Source organism: Rhinoderma darwinii, chromosome 3, assembly GCF_050947455.1.
Source record: "Rhinoderma darwinii isolate aRhiDar2 chromosome 3, aRhiDar2.hap1, whole genome shotgun sequence".
NCBI lineage: Eukaryota > Metazoa > Chordata > Amphibia > Anura > Rhinodermatidae > Rhinoderma > Rhinoderma darwinii.
Genome location: NC_134689.1, coordinates 151,515,325 through 151,535,702, shown reverse-complemented (window position 1 = coordinate 151,535,702; position 20,378 = coordinate 151,515,325). Strand labels below are relative to the sequence as shown.

Below are 20,378 nucleotides of genomic sequence, written 5' to 3'. Positions count from 1 at the left end.
GAACCGTGCCTTCCGTAGCAAAATTATCTTCATGCATGACAATGCACCATCTCATGCTGCAAAGAATACCTCTGTGTCATTGGCTGCTATGGGCATAAAAGGAGAGAAACTCATGGTGTGGCCCCCATGTTCCCCTGACCTCAACCCTATTGAGAACCTATGGCGCATCCTCAAGCAAAATATCTATTAGGGTGGGAGGCAGTTCACATCAAAACAGAAGCTCTGGGAGGCTATTCTGACATCCTGCAAAGATATTCAAGCAGAAACTGTCCAAATACTCACAAATTCAATGGATGCAAGAATTGTGAAGTTGATATCAAAGAAGGGGTCCTATGTTAACATGTAACTTGGCCTGCTAAGTTTTTTTTTATTGAAAGAGATTTTGATTTCTGTAAATATGACCACCTGATGCTGCAAATTCAACAAATTACCATTTTAGTTCTCTTTACAACCTTTAAAATGTTTTGATCTCTATTGTGCATAATAATGTGAAACAGTGCATTTTGAATTTTTTACTTCTAAAAAAAAAATCTGTTATCATTAGGAGATTTGTTCAATAAAATTTGCATTATACTCCAACGGTTGATGGCTTGAAGATTATACTGACTGTCATTTGCATCGACTATTTAGGAAAATCAGTGAAAAAATAACATTTGCATAATAATTTGGAACGCGGTGTAAATATATTGTAGGCCTGTGGCTGTGAAAGCACTGGAGGGGGTGTATTTCTCACCTGGCTGGTTAAGATGGGTGAGATGATGAATCCAGGAAAGTTGGGCTTCTCAGCAAAACATAGTATTTCGGATACCAATTTTGTTTATTTTTTTATTTCTTACATTACTTTAGAGGAAACATGGGAAAGGGGGATTTTTTGGACATTGAATATATGATATATTTTTTTTCAGTAATAATAAATTTTTACTTTTTTGTTTTTTTTACACATTTTATTAATCCCCCTAGGGGATTGGAACAAGCGATCATTAGATCGCTGGTACAATACACTGCAATACTAATGTATTGCAGTATAATGTCATTTTTACAGCGCTCCTGTAACAGCGCGATCGCTGTTCCTGTCCGTTAGTCCCGGGTGTCAACTGTAATACACATCTGACACCTGCAGAATATGGAGCGGGATTGTTTTTGCGTGATGGGTTGTAGTTTTTATTGGTACTATTTTGGGGTACATGCGACTTTTTGATCACTTTTTATTCTATATTTTGTGAGGGGCGATGACCAAAAAAAATAGTGATTCTGACATAGTTTTTCAATTTATTTTTTTGCGGTGTTCACCGTGCGGGAAAAATAATATAACCGTTTTATAGCTTGGGTCGTTACGAATGCGGTCATACCAAATATGTGTACCTTTTTTTAACATTTTTCATATTTTTCCTATAATAAAAGACTTATCACAGGAAAAAAATGAATTTTTTGTTTTTACACTTTTTTTACTTGTTTACTTGAAGACCTGCAGCACTAATGGCTGCTATAATACATTGCACTACCTAGGTAGTGTAACGTATTATAAACGGTCAGTGTGACTGTCAGGAAGCCTATAAGGACCGACCTCCAGCTGGTACTCATAGGCTGCCGTGCATGGCAGACCCGGAGGCAGTTGTATGGCCTCCGATTTTGCCATGCAATCGACTGCAGCACCCGCAATCGGTCCCGGGAAAGTTTGTTGTAGCAGCAAACTTTCCAGTTTGTTACAGTAACAAACTTTCCAGTTCGTTGCTACAACAAACTTTCCCTGCGATCACATGATCGAGACCTGAACCAATTAGGTCCCGTTCATGTCTCCGGGACCAGAGGCAGGGGTTAACAGCGCGGTCCGGGTGTCATCGCTACTCTGAGACACCCGGATCGCGCTTTTAACACCGACCGTGAATTCACGTTGGCGCTGCATAAAGCCCAGCAAGTGCCAACGTGAATTTACTGTGGGCAGTCGGGAAGCGGTTAAGGCCAAAACAAGGCTGCGTCCTTAAGGGGTTAATGAATGGCTACAATTTTCAGTTTTTGTCTCTCTGCCTTTCAGCAGCTATAATTATATATATATTTTTTTCATTGACGTGGCTGTATGCAGCATTGTTTTATGCGGGAGAAATACAATTTTTTTTCGTGGTTTGGGGGTAGAAAAAATTCACTGTGTAAGTTATTTATTTTTACGGCGTGAATATAGGAAAAAGCGATTCTCTGAATTATTTTTTTGGTGTATTTTTTTTATCCTGTTCACGCCTGTTAAATTAATTCTTCTGGTTATTATAGTCATGTGGATACCTAATATGCATAGGTTTTTCATTTTTCTGTAATGTATGAGTAATAAAATAATTTGATTGCAAAATAATTACCTTTTTTTTGAGGATTTTTTTTTATCTATGTCTTTATTATATTTTTTTTAATCCATTTATGGGATAACTTTATTTACAACTTTTTATTTTTTACTTAAAATGTACTAGCATTCTCTTGTATGCTAATACATTACACTGTGTCACTATGACACAGGCTACTTTTAGGGCAGCTGTGCCTTAACCTCAGGCAAACTGAACAGACAGCCCTGGGATCTTTCTAGGTCCCCAGGGATGACTGCAGACGGATTCCGCGGTCTTCGATCGCGTCACTGGGTTTCCAGTAATGCGATCAAAGAGGGGAGTTCCCTTTGATCATGCCGCGGTCATGCACCACAGCGATCAAAGGGTTAAACTGCTAGGGGCCGATTTTTTTTGCGATCCCAGCTGTGTCCATGAGGATGCTCTTAGCTCAATAGCTGTTAGTTGCAGCTCTTAGACTATATGGCTCACTGGGGCACTCATTAGCCTCCTCTACAGCGATACCAAAAGACATCGCTGTAGACAAAGGATCTGCACCGCCTGCTGTCAAAAGACGGTGAGCTGACGTTAAGGAGTTAATAGTTAAATTAAGGTGTTTTATTCAGTCTTCTTGTCACAAGTGTATAAAATCCAGCACCTAGCCATGCGGTCTGCCTTTACGAACATTTGTGAAAGAATGGGTCGTCCTAATAGCTCACTGAAATTGAGCGATGTACTGTAATTGGTTGCCACCATTGCAACAAGTCAGTTTGTGAAATTTCTTCCTTCCTACATCTTCCATGATCAACTGTGAGTGGTATTATTGCAAAGTGGGAGCGTTTAGGAACAACAGCAACAGTCACAAATTGGCAGACTACGTAAAGTTACAGTGCTGAGGCGCATAGTGCATAAAAGTCGACAATGCTCTGCTTACTCAATAACTGCAGAGTTCCAAAGCTCCTATGACATTAACATCAGCACAAAAACGTGCACCAGGAGCTTCGTGACATGTACTTCCATGGCCGAGCAGCTGCATGCAAGCCTTATATCACTAAGCACAATGTCAAGCGTCAGATGGAGTGGTGTAAAGCAGATCGACACTGGTACTTGGAGTAGTGGAAACGCATTCTGTGGAGTAACGAATCAAGCTTCTTTATCTGGCAGTCTGATGGACAAATCAGAGTTTAGCGAATACCAGGGGAACGTTACCTGCCTGACTGCATTGTGCCAGCTGTAAAGTTTGGAGGAGGGATAACGCTATAGGGTTGTTTTTCAGGGGTTGTTCTATGCCCCTTAGTTCCAGTGAAGGGAAATCTTAATGCTTCAGCATACCAAGATATTTTGGACAATTGTATGCTTCCAACTTTGTGGCAGGTCCTTTTTTGTTCCAGCATGACTATGCCCTAGTGCACAAAGCAAGGTCAATAAAGCCATGGTTGGGTGAGTTTGATCTGGAAGAATTTGACTGTCCCACACAGAGCCCTGACCTGATCCCCATCGAACGTCTTTGGGATGAACTAGAATGGAGATTGTGAGCCAGGTCCTCTCGTCCAACATCAGTGTCTGACCTCACATATGCTCTTCTGGATGAATGGGCAAAAATTCCCACGGATACACTCCAAAATTCAGTAGAATGCCTTCCCAGAACAGTGGAAGCTGTTTTAGCTGCAAAGGGGGGACCAACTCCATATTAATGCTTATGGATTTAGAATAGGATGTCATAAAAGCTGCTATAGGTGTAATCTTTAGGTGTCCCAATACTTTTCTCCATATAGTATACCTTTAAAAAGGGACAGCATCCCCAATAATTAACAATGTAATCAAACGTCACAAGGGGACAGACATGTATGTTCATGATAACATAATAGCCCACATTCCCTAATTGGATAACGTGATTGGAGTGATTTGCACCAATTTTATTAAAAGGTGCATGACTTTTTAAATTTTGACCTTTTTTTTAAAAAAAATTAAATAAATCTATGCCTGCTATGAGCAGGGTTAGATTTGTGCCAGAAGTTTGTGCCATTTTCACTTCGTTATCTTCATAAAGATGGCCTAAAATACATTTTCTTGGAGACCACAGCCACTTTTCAAATTTTATAAGTGACTCAAAAGAAACATTTCTGTGAACATTTGCCACATGTCACAATGCGACTTTTTTAGAGATAATTTTTTGCCAAAAATTGGTATAGACTGTTTGATAAGAAATTTGTCCCAATGTATCATATCTGTAACAGCCAATACCTGAAACGATCTATTGAAGAAGGTAAATGGAGCTATGCTTAACCATACCACTATGTGGCCCTGTATTGTACCTCCTGTACTCGCCCTGAAAAGGTAACCTTGTTCCAGTAAATGTGCCTTAAACAGTAGGAAAGCAATAGAGACTAATAACCCATGGTGATTAGTTCATCAGGAACATGAAGCCTAACAACTATTAAACTACTCTAGTTATAAGGGAAGCAAACCGCAGTGGACACAGTGTTAAAGGAGCTAAATACTACCAGTTGGTGCCACTTATTGCTCTTTGCGTTCCTGTTAATTTGTTGTCTTTTTCCTGCTTTTTTTTTGTGAGCATCTGTGATGGTTGTTACTTTGTTTTTTCTGTTTTAGCGATTTAAAGTTTTTGTACACCTTTGAAATAAACGTTTTTATTAGAATTTTTTTATCAGTGTGCTTTGTGCAACTTTGTAATTACATTTTATTACAAATTATTTGTATTTTTTGAGATACAGCTGCTTTGTATACTGTATACAGAGCAGCTTTATCTAGCGCTTAAATCTGTCAAGTCAGCGGGACTAACTGGTTCAGTGTCAGCAGGTCCTGCGTGTCTCGGACACACAGGATCGAGCTGTTACCGATCACATCTAAGTTCATAACATGTCAGAGACACCCTGGACCCGCTGACATTGAACCAGTCAGTGCCACTGACCTGACAGATTCAGGTATGAGCTCACGATACAGCTGCTCTGTATACAGAATACAAAGCCGCTGTATCTCAGAGTAAAAAAATTTTTTAATTACATTTAATTACAAAGTTGCACAAAAGACACTGATAGACATTTTTATAAAAATAAAAAAAAACATGTCAAAGGTGTACATAGCCTTTTACTGTTTTTACTTTCTGACTGTTTTGGCTCAGAAATGGCAGGCTTGATCATTTTTAATCTGGCTAATTTTCTTACAGGGAGAAACAGAAGAGGCATCCTCACATGAATCTGAAGAGGACTAGACCGCAACCAACATGAATTTCTACCTCAAAATGCAGTTGGGTTTCTTATGTTCAGATACAGTCCCATTTAGTTTATCTGGATCTCAGAAATGAAGACACTGCCTTGACCACTTAATTTGTACTACCACCATCTCTCCACTTCTTGTCTATGGGCAGGGAACATAGGAGTCATCAAACCTCTATAAGAACCTTTAGTTCATTACTCTTTGTAATCCTTTTACTGTCCCAGTTTTAGTGCTGAGAAAAAGAAAACTGCTGTAAAACAGGGATACAGAGAAATTGTAACAATTTTTTTAATGTTTTATTCGTAACCTACTAATCAGTAATATGTGGGACAGACCTTCTTTTATCAGGTTTTGTTTTTGCCACTCACTGCACTGCATAAACATAAGGATACTTGTAACATATGGTATGTTAAAATGGGCATTGAACTGGTAAACTTGGTGAATATCCCTGTGTAGACCACACCAACTAAAATTCAACTATTCTAAACTCACCTTAGAACACCAAAGATTAGGGATTCAGTTCCCCAAAACCTCAGCTACATTTGTCTTATAGCAAGAGATTACTGCCTTCGTATATATTTCATGCATATTTTCCATGGTTTATGACAAAATTATGGGATAAAAACATTATTCATGCCAGATGATAATGTTTAATTTATTTATCTCTATAACAATTTTACATTTTATAGGTTTTCTTTTTATCAAGGTACCATGAATATTTGTACCAGAATAAGATTCCTGCTGTTTGCCATTATGCAAGAGTCGAGTGTCAGAAAAGTCCTTAATATTTGATTTGGAGATCTCTGAAAAGGTATCCATTGTAGTGAAGGGGGCATACTTAATAGCTGGCCATACACTTTAGACAGATGTCGGTCGAACGATCGTTCGGCTGACAGCTATTTCTTCGACCTCTCCAGACACATGCAAGCTTGGTTCAGCCACGTGTGCATGTGTTTTCAATAGGGAGAAGGAAGTCTGGCAGCTGGTTATGCACTAACAAACAAAAGGATCAAACATGTTGAAATTTAACAGCCCGATCCTTCTCTCCCCCAACATCTGCCGTTGGGGGAGAGCCGGGACACCGCCATGCAAATTAGACAGTCGGCCATTCCTGCTAAAGTTGGCAGATTCGGCCTACATACATCTAATGTTTATGGCCAGATTTATACTGTGTAAAAGTCCAAACAATACAAGGCCAAATGCAAAAGCATATCTGCATGCCTATGCACGCACAGTTGCCAAGGAAATGCATACAATTTATCTATGCACTGGGGTCATGTATAAAAAGTAAAGCAAATAAGAACAGATTCAGATTTCATTTTGAAAGCGAAGATTAAAAAATGTAAGCTGAAATCTGATTCTTCTCCATAGGCCACACATCGCTGTCTTCTCTTTTAACTAACGCACTTCTTGAACTAATAGAAAAATGACAGCTACAGTAGGAACATGTGGGGAGATCTATCAAGGCTGGTGCAATCAGGTTGCCTACATTTAATTTTTCAAAGGTCTCTGAAAAATGAGAGCAGAAATCTTATTGGTTGCTTTGGCAATGGCTCTACGTTCTTTTGCACTGCTTTGGATACGTTTCCCAATTGTGTCTATTGCATAAAAATTGTATAGAGAAATAACTAAACATTGTTTTTAACACATGACCCCATTGTCTGGAGGTTTTGTAAAAACCCATGAAGAGTAATGACCTCTGCTTGCACAGAGAATGCTTTTAGTTTGCTGGTTTCAGAAGGGATGGTAAGAAACCACTGCTTATCTATTAAAGTAGGACTGTAGAAATTGTCCTGTCAGTCACTTAAATATCACGTACCCCTAAAAAGTGACAGGGTCAATTTCCATCACATGAGACCATGTTGGTGTACCCGCACAGTTCTGAAACCATACAAGAGTCCTTGCGTATATTACTAGTGGTTCTTGCATAATACAGTTTGTGAATTAGGATTACTGTCCTTGTATAATATACATTAATTAGAGGATTAATTACATTTATGAATTTGGTATTTTCAAGTTTGCTGCAAAAAAAATCACATACACTAAGTCCATGTGTTTTTATGCATTCAAAATTAAAAGGTATTGGAAAATATGATGCCATAGTAACAGATGAATGGTGAAAATGCAGTTAGTGCAATAAGTTTACAGAATCATCAAAGGGGTTGTACAGGATTAGAAGGACACGGCTGCTTCCTTCCAGAAACCGCACCACATTTGTTCATTGGTTGATATTTTAGCTCAGCTTTATTGAAGTTAATGGGGCTGTGTTGTACTACCACACACAAAACTGTGGACAGGTGTGGTGCTGTTTTGGAAGAATGCAGGATGTTTTTGTAACCCTGTATAACTTCTGTAATCTGTTTTTTGAGCACCAAAACTGTACAGAATCGTATTAAAATGTATGAACAAGGCCTATAAGTGGGGGTATCAACCAAAATAATTGTTATGAACCAAATAAGGGTATAATAGCAACCTGGAAATATGTAAAAATGTAAGGTTTAGATTATATAATATAGTTATTTTTTAACAAGTCTTAAACGTATAATGAAATACATGCGACACCTCAGCACTTGCGGTTAACTGACTGCATATATACAGAGCGACTCTTTATTTACTTTTTTTAAAATCGCAGGAAATAATAATAAAATCTTAGTGTTGCATGTTTGGGTAGTATTAAGGTGCCCATTGGAAAATGTTTGATTCCTCATAGATTAATGTCTAGATCAGTGAAAGAGAACATATGTATCTACAGCTTGGTGGAACTTTGTGTCTTTCCACTGAGAATATTATACACAGGTTTTTGTTTTTGTTTTTTTTTTGTGATTTGTAAATGTGCACCCTTACAAATGGTAAATGAAATTATTATTTTGTACATTGCTTTCCATATCTAACACGGCTCAATGAAAATCGAGGTCATATGTTTAACAGCATGTGACTCCCCAGAGCCCGCGATTACCAGCAGATGTTTTAATCCACTCACTACTCATGACTACCTCTGATTTCTACAGATCCCTACAGCCTAATCATTGAATGCTGCTATACTCAGTGCATTGCAGAGAACTGCAATAGAGCAGTTAAATATCCTTTTTTTTTTTTTTTGCATTTTGTATCAACTTAAATACAATAAGACTGTTATGAATGCAATATCATTGTCTCATCATGAACACCTTGTTCCTTAGATTTCCGCTTTTGTATTTAGATTTCTGTATAATGAACTGTTAACTTGAATATATTTTTGTACTGAATTCTTCTAGGTTTTTAAGGATAATCTTTCTGATATTACACAATACAGAACATTCTTATCCTGATGTTAAAAAGATTACTGTCCATATTCGTACCTCAGATTTGTGTCGTTAATGGAAAATGAACTGTAAAAAATAAACAACTGTACCTCCCAGATTTCCGACAGGAACAGAAAGTTACCATTCAATAATTTCAACAACATTTAGGACTACAGCAGTTAATCCCTAACCAAAGTATTTTGTAGATCATCGCACGAAGTAAACACATCCATGTTTGATATTGCCTTCATCAATACTTGAGAACTGAAAGCAGTGTCCTGTTCTAGAACTTTTTTTTTTTTTTTTTAACATGGATCCCAATGCCTTCTAGTGAAAACCTTCAAAGAAACTTGAAGCTTTGTAGGCGGGAAGATGCAAGCTTGGCTTTTGCATAATGCAATCATAAGTATGTGTTTAATGTAGTGGGTTAAAATGTATTTTCATGTATTTTACACAAATGTGATTTTTTATTTTTTATATATATATATATATATATATATATATATATATATATATATATATATATATATATATTGTTTCATTAACATGTATTTTAAAATTCTCGAATAGTTTTTGTTCTCTGTTTAGCCAGTATTTACACGTTCTTAAAATTGTATTAATAACTGGGCCAGAAAGAGTTCCTCAGGGGTGCCAATGTCAATGCAGTTAGCTTGAGAGTGGAATTGATCATTTTGGAAACTTGCAACTATTCTGTTAACTACAAATTAGCTAGAAAATAGCTTGGTTCTAAAGTCTCGTGTTTAAAATCTCAGTAAATGAAAAGGCATGTCTGGTGGAATTGTCATGTTATTGTATTTAGATCACCCTAATCATGTCATCTTACCAAAATTGCAATACAATTGAATTTGATCATAATGTCATTTACATGAGGCTCAATACTGCATAGTCTTCTCCACCAAAGCATCTAATATGTTCCATCCTTTAGAATGGCAATGCACATATGCATACTGTGTCACATTCTGCTTGTAGCTCTAAAATGCAATATTACCTCAACGGACACAAATGAATATGTGCCATCAGGGATCCTTCAGGCAGAGTGACTGCAGTCACATGACATGTAAATGTTTGGTGTACACGCTTTGTCCTTTACTACAGCTACGTGATGTTGGATACTTTTGAGTCAAAAAAGACAAAGGTATTATAAGGGTAATACCTTCATTGGCTCACTAGAGGTATTACTCCTATAATGCCTTTGTCTTTTTTGCCACAAAAGTATGTAACCTCACATATATGTTTCTGGCTAACGCGGCACCACACAATTTCTTTGCTGGACATGTTTTACTACATGAAAGCACAGAATGTTTGCCAAAGGGATGAATGACCAGTGTCCTGTCTATATATTGCATGAGAATGTGACACAAAGCACTGATGCTTGCTTATAAACACAGTTTTATTTTTTTTACTCAAATTACTAAATTAAGCACATGTGATTTATTGTTGAAAGTGGCCACAAAATTATAAACTTTACATTTCTTTGATCACAGGCTATAACATTTTAAAGCGGGGCGTTTTATTTGCCTTATGTTTTTCAAGTTGTGTTGTAAAATGATTTGATACATAGAAACTAGGATCATAAAACTAAAATACATTTTCCACTTGATGTTCCTCATAAAAGAAAAGGTAAAAATATCCCCTTAGATCCAAGGAACTTTAGGCCAGTTTAATTGGAATTCTAGTGATCATTGACATGAGAGGACTTGGTCCATGTGCGCTTACTGCTAAGACATCAGGCATTGAGGAGATCATATCTCTGTGGCACCAATTGTGTTTTCTATGTTTTAGTACAATCAGATAAAGACATTACTACCTCTTAGGGCTTACTATACCTCATTTTTCAGACTGAACAAAAGCAGCTGGTGGCCATCTAAACAGAAAGTACATTATAAATTTTTATACATATAGTTTATTTTTGTGGGAGATAAATTTTATACGACTGTCCTTTGCTGTTCTTGGTCACCTGTATACAAGACTGGACATTTTACTTTTCAGTTCCTCCTTCAACATCATTTTGATGTCGGACGGGGGCAAAAGTATCAAAATGCTTCACTGATGTTTGCTTTTAATCTTATTCTCTTAGTGTCTTCTAATCTTTGCCTCGCTCCTTGCATAGACCTCATGTCTGTGATTGTACTTCAAATTGCTTGCTTGTTGAACATATTTCTTTAATGTCTGTTTAGCACATTAAACATAATAGCCTCTATTATCCCTATGTTGTCTGTGCCATTTTTCTTATTAAATTGACAAGGAATGATTCTTTGTACATGTTTGGCAGACATTTGCATTTACTTCTTAGTTGACCGCAGTACTAGCTATGTACAGGTTTTAATTGTTCTCATTCACTGACTGCAAACATATATATATTTAAATTGGATACACAAAGAATATTAGAAAGTTGTATAACTTTTCATTTATACTGTGATTCAAGGGGTTTACCCATCAGGGACAATAATGACATATCCATAGGGTATGTCATAAGTGTCAGATAGATGCGTGTTCCACCTCTGGGACCTGCACCTATCCCTAGAACGGGGCCTCCTAAACTCCGTTCTCTCACTGTGCCCCGCCTGACTTGTGTGATTTCCGAATCTGCCATTCATTACTATGGGAGTTACGGAAACAGCGTGGCTCAGCAAGCTACGCTATTTTCGTGACTCCCGATCATATAGTCAGGAAGTGGCCAGGAGGCAGCAGGAGCAGAAAAAGGTACTAGGGGGCCCTGTTCTAGCGATAAGTGCGGGTCCCAAGGGTAGAACTAGTATCTATCTGACATTTATCACATATCCTGTGGATATGTCATAAATGTCCCTGATGGGAAAACCCCTTTAAGTTTTACTTGCATAAAACCAGAAAACTTCTTTAATCCCTTCGCGCTCAGTGACGTACTATTCCGTCATGGTAACCACAGCGTTCGCGCTCCATGACGGAATAGTACGTCACGGGAGGAATGGCCATTTCGGCCGTCTTCCCGACACATACAGGAGCTGTGACAGCTGCTGTCTCGTACAGCAGTTGCCGCAGCTCCTATAGCGTGGACCGATCGCTGTGTCCCTGCTGATTTAACCCCTTAAAAGCCGCGTTCAATAGTGATCGCGGCTTCTTAGGGGTTAAACCACGATCGACGGCCCGCTACATGATAGCGGGCAGCGATGGTTGCTATGGCAACCAGACGCGTAACAATGGCGTCCGGCAAAGCCAGGACCCACTATGCTTGCTGTCACCAAGTAGCTGACAGCTCTAATACACTGCACTACGCATGTAGTGCAGTGTATTAGAATTGCGATCAGGGCCTCCTGCCCTCAAGTCCCCTATTAGGACAAAGTAATACAGTAAAAAAAAGTTGTGTGAAAATAAAAGTTTTAAAAGTAAAAAAAGGAAAAATCCCTTTTTCCCTTATCAGTGCTTTATTATTAATAAAAATAAATAAATTAACAAATAAACTATACATAATTGGTATCGCCGTGAATAATTTTGTTTATCCCGCGCGGTGAACGCCATATAAGAAAATAATAATAAACCATACCAGAATCACAATTGTTTGGTCACTTCACCTCCCCAAAAATTTAATAAAAAGAGATCAAAAAGTCACCTAAAAATACCTAAAAATGGTACTGATCGAAACTACAGTTCGTTACGCAAAAAACAAGTCCTCACCCGGCTTTCTTGATGGAAAAAGAAAAAATTTCTGGCTCTTAGAATAAGGTAACGCAAAAAGTAAATGATTTTTTACGAAAAGTATTTTAGTGTGCAAATGCCATAAGACATAAAAAAAAACTATAAACGTATAGTATCGCCGTAATCGTGTCGCCCCGCAGAATAAAGTGAATATGTCATTTATAGCGCACGGTGAACGCTGTAAAAAAAAAAATTTAATAAAAAAATAATAGAAGAAAAACTGATCAAAAAGTTGCATGCACACCATGAAAACTACAATCAATTCCTCAAGGGGTCTAGTTTCCAAAATGATGTCACTTTTGGTGGTTTTCCACTGTTTTGGCACCACAAGATCTCTTCAAACCGGACATGGGGCCTAATAAAAAGGAGGCCTCAAAATCCTCTAGTTCCTCCTTTGTATCGGAGGCCGGTGATTCAGTCCTTTACCACACTAGGGCCACTTGTGGGATATTTCTCAAAACTGCAAAATCTGGGCAATAAGTATTGAGTTGCGTTTCTCTGGTAAAACCTTCTGTTTTACAGAAAAAAAAATTCTAAAAAGGATTTTCTGACAAAAAAAATAAATATGTAAATTTCACCTCTACTTTGCTCTAAATTAGTGTGAAACACCTAAAGGGTTAATAAACTTTCTACATGCTGTTGTGAATACTATTGAGGGGTCTAGTTTCTAAAATGGGGTGTTTGATAGGTGTTTCTAATATATAGGCTCCTCAAAGCAACTTCTGAACTGGAACCTAAAAAATAAAAAAAATTAGCCAATACTTTGCTTCTTACATTATAATGACAATGAGCAGTGCCCACCGCGAGATGACCCCAGTTTTGTCCGTTTGTATAAACGGAGACCCCTATTAGACCATTTTAGTGCCCGGTTTTCCGAAGCATACACCCCCGAAAAGTGTATTTCTATTGATGAGTCCTTGGTACATTCTAAAGGGAGGCTTCAATTCTGCCAGTACCTGCCGAGTAAGAGGACAAGGTATGGCGTGAAGATGTATAAGCTGTGCGAGAGTGCATCAGGGTATACCTACAAATTTAAGATATATGAAGGAAAGGACACCTTTATTCAGCCCCCAGAATGCCCCCTCTTACTGGGAGTTAATGCAAAAATTATGTGTGATTTGGTGCACCCACTGCTGCCTCTGGTACCACCTCTACCTGGATAATTTTTATACCAGCGTCCCACTCTTCAAGTGCCTCGCTTCCAGAAGTACTGTGGCATGCGGCACTGCTAGAAGAAATCTGAGAGGCCTCCCTAAGACACTGCTTGTGCAAACAAGAAGGGGTGAGAGCAGGGCACATTCTAGCAGCAACATATTGTGTGTCAAGGACAAGAGAGATATCCTTGTATTGATAACAATACATGGCCACACCAGTACCCATGTACCTGTACGAGGTACCAGTACAGAAACCCCCAAACCAGACTGCAACCTGGACTACAATAGGTACATGGGAGGGGTGGACTTGTCAGATCAAGACCTGAAGCTCTACAGCACCGTGTGGTGTGGTATAAGAAGCTGGCCGTGCACATCATACAGATGGCATTGTTCAATGCGTACGTGCTACGTCGATGTGCAGGCCAGAAGGGAACTTTCCTGGAATTTCAAGAGGTGGTTATCAAGAACCTAATCTTTAAGGGGGGGCACCCAGTACTTCTGGAAGCAAGGCCACATGCATCATACCAGGGCAACACTTTCCAGGAGAAGTTCCCCAAACTTGCAAGAAGGGAATAAGTCAAAATAGGTGCAAATTCTGCTATAAGAGTGGGATAAGGAAGGACACAATATATCAATGTGACACGTGTCCCGAAAAACCAGGGCTCTGTATGAAAGAGTGTTTTAAAATTTATCATACATCTCTTGATTTTTAATTTATCCCAGTTTTACTTACCCTGATGCACTCCGCACAGCTTATCCCGCTCATCTTTCCCTTCTGAGCCCTGCTGTGTGCCCAGGCAGCTGTTAACAGCCACATTGAGGGTATTTCCATACCCGGGAGAACCCACATTACAGTTTATGGGGTGTATGCCTCCGGCCAAAATGCTCACTACACCTCTAGATGAATGCCTTAAGGGGTGTCGTTTTTTAAACGACACTTCTCGGGGGTTTCAACTGTACTGGTACATCAGGGGCTTCTGCATACATGACTTAGCACCAGAAAATTCCCAGTAGGCCAAATGGTGGTCCTTTCCTTCTGAGCCCTCCCATTGGTTTATCACCACAAATGGGATATTGCCGCACTCAGGACAAATTGGGCAACAAAATGGGGTATTTTATTCCTTGTGAAATTTTTAGCCAAAGCGATATATCATTGGAAAAAATTTCATTTTTTTTTTAATTCACAGCCCAATTCAAATCAATTCTGTGAAGAAACTGTGGGGTCTAAATGGTCACAACACCCATAAATGAATTCCTTGAGGGGTGTAGTTTCCAAAATGGGGTCACTTCTGGTGGGTTTCCATTGCTTTGATACCTCGGGTTCTGCAAATGCGACATGGCACCTGAAAACCAATCCAGCAAAATCTGCACTCCAGAGAACACAGCGCTCCTTTCCTTCTGAGGCCTCCCATGGGCCCAAACGGCAGTCTGTCACCACAAATTGGGTATTGCTGCACTCAGGAGAAATTGGGCAACAAAATGGGTATTTTGTTTCATGTGAAAATAAGAAATTTTGATGAAAAATTATATTTTATTGGGAAACAAATCATTTTTTTAATTTCATACCCCAATTCAAATACGTGCTGTGTAAAAACTGTGGAGTCAAAATGGTAACAACAACCATAAATGAATTCCTTGAGGGGTGTCGTTTCCAAAATTGGGTCACTTTTGGGGGATTCCTACTGTTTTGGCCTAAAAGATATTCTAATAAAAAAGAGGCCCCAAAATGCACTAAATGCTGTTTTGAATACTTTGAGGGGTCTAGTTTTTAAAATGCGGTGTTTTATGGGGGTTTATAATACATAGGCCCCTCAAAACCACTTCAGAACTGAACAGGTACCTTAAAAAAAAGGCTATTGAAATTTTCTTAAAAATAATAGAAATTGCTGTTTATGTTCTAAGCCTTGTAACGTCCAAGAAAAATAAAAGAATGTTCAAAAAGCGATGCCAATCTAAAGTAGACGTATGGGAACTGTGAACTAGTAACTATTTTGGGTGGTATAACCATCTGTTTTACAAGCAGATGCATTTAAATTCAGAAAAATTCTATTTTTTCTACATTTTCTTTAAATTTTGCAATTTTTCACGAATTGCTGAAAGCAATATGGACTATAAATAAAATACCATGCTTAATGAATAAAAAGTGATATACACTGATGGATTTGAGTATCACTGCATATGTATTCTAATACTTGCAGTTATTATATATACAAGTCGTGGACAAAATTGTTGGTATCCTTCCGTTAAAGTAAGGAAAGCCCACAATGGTCATTGAAATAACTTGAAACTGACAAAAGTAATAAAACATTTTAATTTACTCAAAATAAACTAATGTAAAATAGACATTGCTTTTGAATTGTGGTTCAACTAAAAAATAAAAAAACTAATGAAACTTGCCTGGACAAAAATGATGGTACCCTTAACTTAATTTTTCTTTTTCCACAACCTTTTGAGGCAATCGCTGCAAGCGAACTATTTCTGTAACTTTCAATGAGACTTCTGCACCTGTCCACAGGTATTTTGCTCCACTCCTCTTGAGCAAACTACTCCAGCTGTCTCAGGTTTGAAGAGTACCTTCTCCAGACAGAGACAGTACAAATGGTAAACAAAGAGCCCGGAACAACTTCCAAAGAGATTAGCAGTGAACTCCAAGGTCAAGGTACATCAGTGTCAGATCGCACCATCCGTCCCTGTTTTTGCCAAAGTGGACTTAGTGGAAGACAATCGAGGAAGCAACCACTGTTGAAAGCAAATCATAAAAAAGCGAGACTGGAATTTGACAAAATGCATATTGACAAGCCACAAAGTTTCTGGGAGAATGTAATTGGACAGATGAGACAAAACTGGAGTTTTTTGGCAAGTCACATCAGCTCTATGTTCACAGATGCAAAAATGAAGCATACAAATAAAAGAACATGGAGGAGGCTCGGTTATGCTTTGGGGCTGCTTTGCTGCATCTGGCACAGCTTGTCTTGAATCTGTGTAGGGTAAAGTGAGATCTCAAGACTATTAAGGCATTCTGGAGGGTTTCGTTTGCAGGTGTAATTAGGTAAACCACCAATTGGTCTCCAATTGTTGGTTATTGATGTTTGAATATCCACAGGATATACCATAAATGTCTGATAGATGTGGGTCCCATCCCTGGGATCCGCACCTATCTCGAACAGGGGTAACCGGCCCAATCCCCACCTGGTGAGGCGGCCCAACATCAAGGGATAACACTTCCAGATAATGAACAATTTACTTTTATTGGCTATACGTTTTAACACCATACCTCCATCTTCATCAGGCCATTAACATACAGAAAGCATACAGTAAGTATAAATGCGCTGAAAAAACTGCAAAGTTAAGGGGTGTGATGTCATAGGTAATAAGATTATATCTGAAGGACAGTTTAGTTGTCCAATGAATAAACATACATATCCGCCAATATATAAAAAAATAAATATGGGCAAGTAGAACGTGATAGAGGTAATAAAAGTCCTTACTGTAGAATGCTGATAGAAATACTTAAAATAAAACTAAATGTAACAAATATATTGTTTGGTATAACCTCGGAAATAATCAGTGATCCAAAACAAAAATAATAAATGTTGATTTGTAATCGCTACAAATGTTAACATGTAATGTAATGTAATCTATGAATTAAGTTGTGTAGATATATACATACAATACTTATAATAACAAATAGTATCGGATGTACGAAAAATTATTGAAAAAAAAACTGGAAGATGACGATTCAATGAAATAATATAATACTGAAACAAGTTCCACCTAAACAGCCATCATAAAAAAAAGCATATACTCATGCATGCTATAAGAAAATATAAAAGATGGCAGCAACACAAAATATTGACTGTCGTTTTGGGGAATTTAATATGAATGAATATATCACCTCTAGGGGCTTACCGCTGACATTTACGGAAATCCTTTTATCCTAATAACAGCAATTTTAGTGACGATTGAATTGGAATTACTGGACTTCTGTTCTGTTGTTGACCAAAGTAAAAATTTGTATAAGTGTATGACCATACATGTTAATAGTATTTCTGAAGAACTAATACAGTTTAAGAATCACCCTGATTATGATAGATTGGTGAACTTAACTAGAAATCTAAAAGACAAATTTGAATTAGGTCTTAAAAATAAAAAGGCTAATAAACTAAATAGGGATCGATTGGACTACAAACTAGTTAGAGCTAGGGATTGGTCCTTTAGATCAGTGTTTCCAAAACTGAGGGTCACGACTCCCTGGGGGGTCGTGTGAAGACATCCGGTGGGTCGCGATCCATTCACCGGTGGCATGTCCCAGTTTTAACTGTATCTGCGTCCTCAGGACCTAGGTACAGTTGAATCCAATGCTGGGGCAGGGAGCTGACATCTCCTTGCTCCAGCAATCACTATGTAATGCTGACCGTGAGCGGCTTGGCATAGAATGGCACGATGTAGTGACGTCATCACACCTGTCTGTGCCAAGCCACACACAGCACAGACTGGAGGAGCAGAGGTATCTCCTCCACTCATCATGGGAACAGGGACGGATGAGTATTTTATAATTTTTTATTAGGCACTATGGGGGGCATTATACTGTGTGGGGGCAGCTATAGGGGCATTATACTGTGTGGGTGGCAATAAGGGGTCATTATACTGTGTGGGGCAGCTATGGAGGGAATTATACTTTTGGGTGGCACTAAGGGGTATTATACTTTGTGTGTTAGCAGCTTCGAGGGATTATACAGTGTGTGGGGCAGCTTTTTCCATTATTCTGTGTGGGGCAGCTTTTAGGGGCATTATTCTGTGTGGAGGGAAGCTTTAGGGGATTTATACTGTGGGGGCAGCTTTAGGGTAATTTTACTGTGTAGGGGAGCATTTTACTGTGTGGGGGCAGCTATAGGGACATTATCCTTTGTGGGGGCAGCTATAGTGGCATTATACTGTGTGGAGGGTAGCTTTAGGGACATTAAACTGTGTAGGGAGACACTATAGGAGTATTATACTGTGTGGCGGCAGCTATAGGGGCATTATATTATGTGGGGGCAGCTATGGGGCATTATTCTATGTGGGGGCAGCTTTAGGGGCATTATACTGTGTAGAGAAGCACTAGAGGGGCATTATTCTGTGTGGGGGCAGCTATAGGATCATTATCCTGTGTGGGGGCAGCTATAGGGGCATTATCCTGTGTGGGGGGCAGCTATAGGGGCATTATTTTGTGTGGGAGCAGCTACGGGGGGATTATACTGTGTGGGGCAGCTTTAGGAGCATTATTCTGTGTGGAGGGAAGCAAGCTTTAGGAGCATTATTCTGTGTGGAGGGAAGCATTATGGGCTTTATACTGTGGACACTACTTTATCTGGAGACACTATAGGGGCATAATAATGTGTGGGGGCATTTATAGGGGCATTATATTGTGTGGGGGCAGCTATAGGGGGATTATCCTGTGTGGGGGTAGCTATAAATGCATTATGCTGTGTGGGGGCCACTAAGGTGTCATTATAATGTGTGGCATCCCACTAGGTTGGGGCCCACTCAGATGAGTTTCGTCCCCCTGTGCTAAACCCCTAGCTACGCCTCTGATGGCCACTAATGGATGGGTCGGGTCCCACCATCAGCGACCATAGTCGGGACTCAGCGAGACACAGCAGCAGGATACCTTGAGCACGCTCCCTCCCACGCCCGAACAATTATAGTTGTTTTCTATGGTGCAGGGACTTATTTTTCGAATGGAGCCGAAATCTAGCTACAAATTATGTTGACATATGTCAGACGAAATAGGCTAAGTACGGTAGTGGTGGTCCCAAACAAAAGTCTCGGCCAAAAGTGGGTCCCGACTTCAGAAAGTTTGGGAACCGTTGCTTTAGATGATATCAATATTCATGCACATACTATCAATGTTATGCATTCTTAGGCTATGTTCACAAAACAGATTTTTCCTGAGGAAAAATCCGGCGTGGAATTGGCCAAAAATCTGCGGCAGAAATCCAAGGCTGACCCTCGGATTTCTGCCGCTGGTTTGCAGTAAAAACAGCTGTGATTCTCCATGCAGATTGGCCCTGTTCAATGAGAGTTGTGTGTGGCTGTTAGAGGCTGTTTTCGCATGTCATGTCACTGTGTCATGTGATATGTCACTTGTTTTTTTTTTTCAGCAAGACATATTGCAATTCCGCCACTGAAAATTCTACCCTGTATAAACAACGTGGCGGTTTCCTATCGAAGGCTATGGGAGGCTTTTTACAAGCGTTTTTCATGCTGATTCTGACGCATTTTCCATATTGAAATCAGTGTGAAAAACGCTTGTAAACCTATGTGAACAGGGCCTAAGGCTCTAAACACACCACATGCAGTATATACCGATGTGATTAGTAATGGCTTCCTGTCATATAAGATATTCAAAATACAATAGTTTCTCGTCTGATGATATACAATAATTCCCACCTCTAAAAACTAGTTACAGATGGAATTGTTGTCCAGCACTGCACCTAGACTACCATCTAAAGCCTCTATAGGGCCTTGTAATCCAGAAACAGGGCACAACCCCAGCTTAAGCATGATACCTATTCATGCTTTTAGATTGTCTGATCTCGATTTATACCTAAAGCATCTGGATGGTTTTTTGGAGACTCCAACAAGTTGTCTGCCTGTAAATAAAGAGAATGCCAAAGACTCAGGTTCTGATGTCATTCGGCCCCTCATGCCTTATAAAGGTTCATGTT

The 20,378-nt window shown here is 39.1% G+C and overlaps 1 protein-coding gene across 1 annotated transcript in view; it reads left to right on the top strand.

Moving 5' to 3' along the window:
* The window catches only part of HMGA2 (high mobility group AT-hook 2), a 284,522-nt gene extending 278,393 nt beyond the window's left edge, over positions 1-6,129 (top strand). Inside the window, exon 5 of the mRNA XM_075860115.1 lies at positions 5,491-6,129. Within this exon, the coding sequence (XP_075716230.1) occupies positions 5,491-5,535 (45 nt within the window). The 3' untranslated portion in view covers positions 5,536-6,129. The remainder of the gene's footprint in view (positions 1-5,490) is intronic.
* Positions 6,130-20,378: the final 14,249 nt, after the last annotated feature.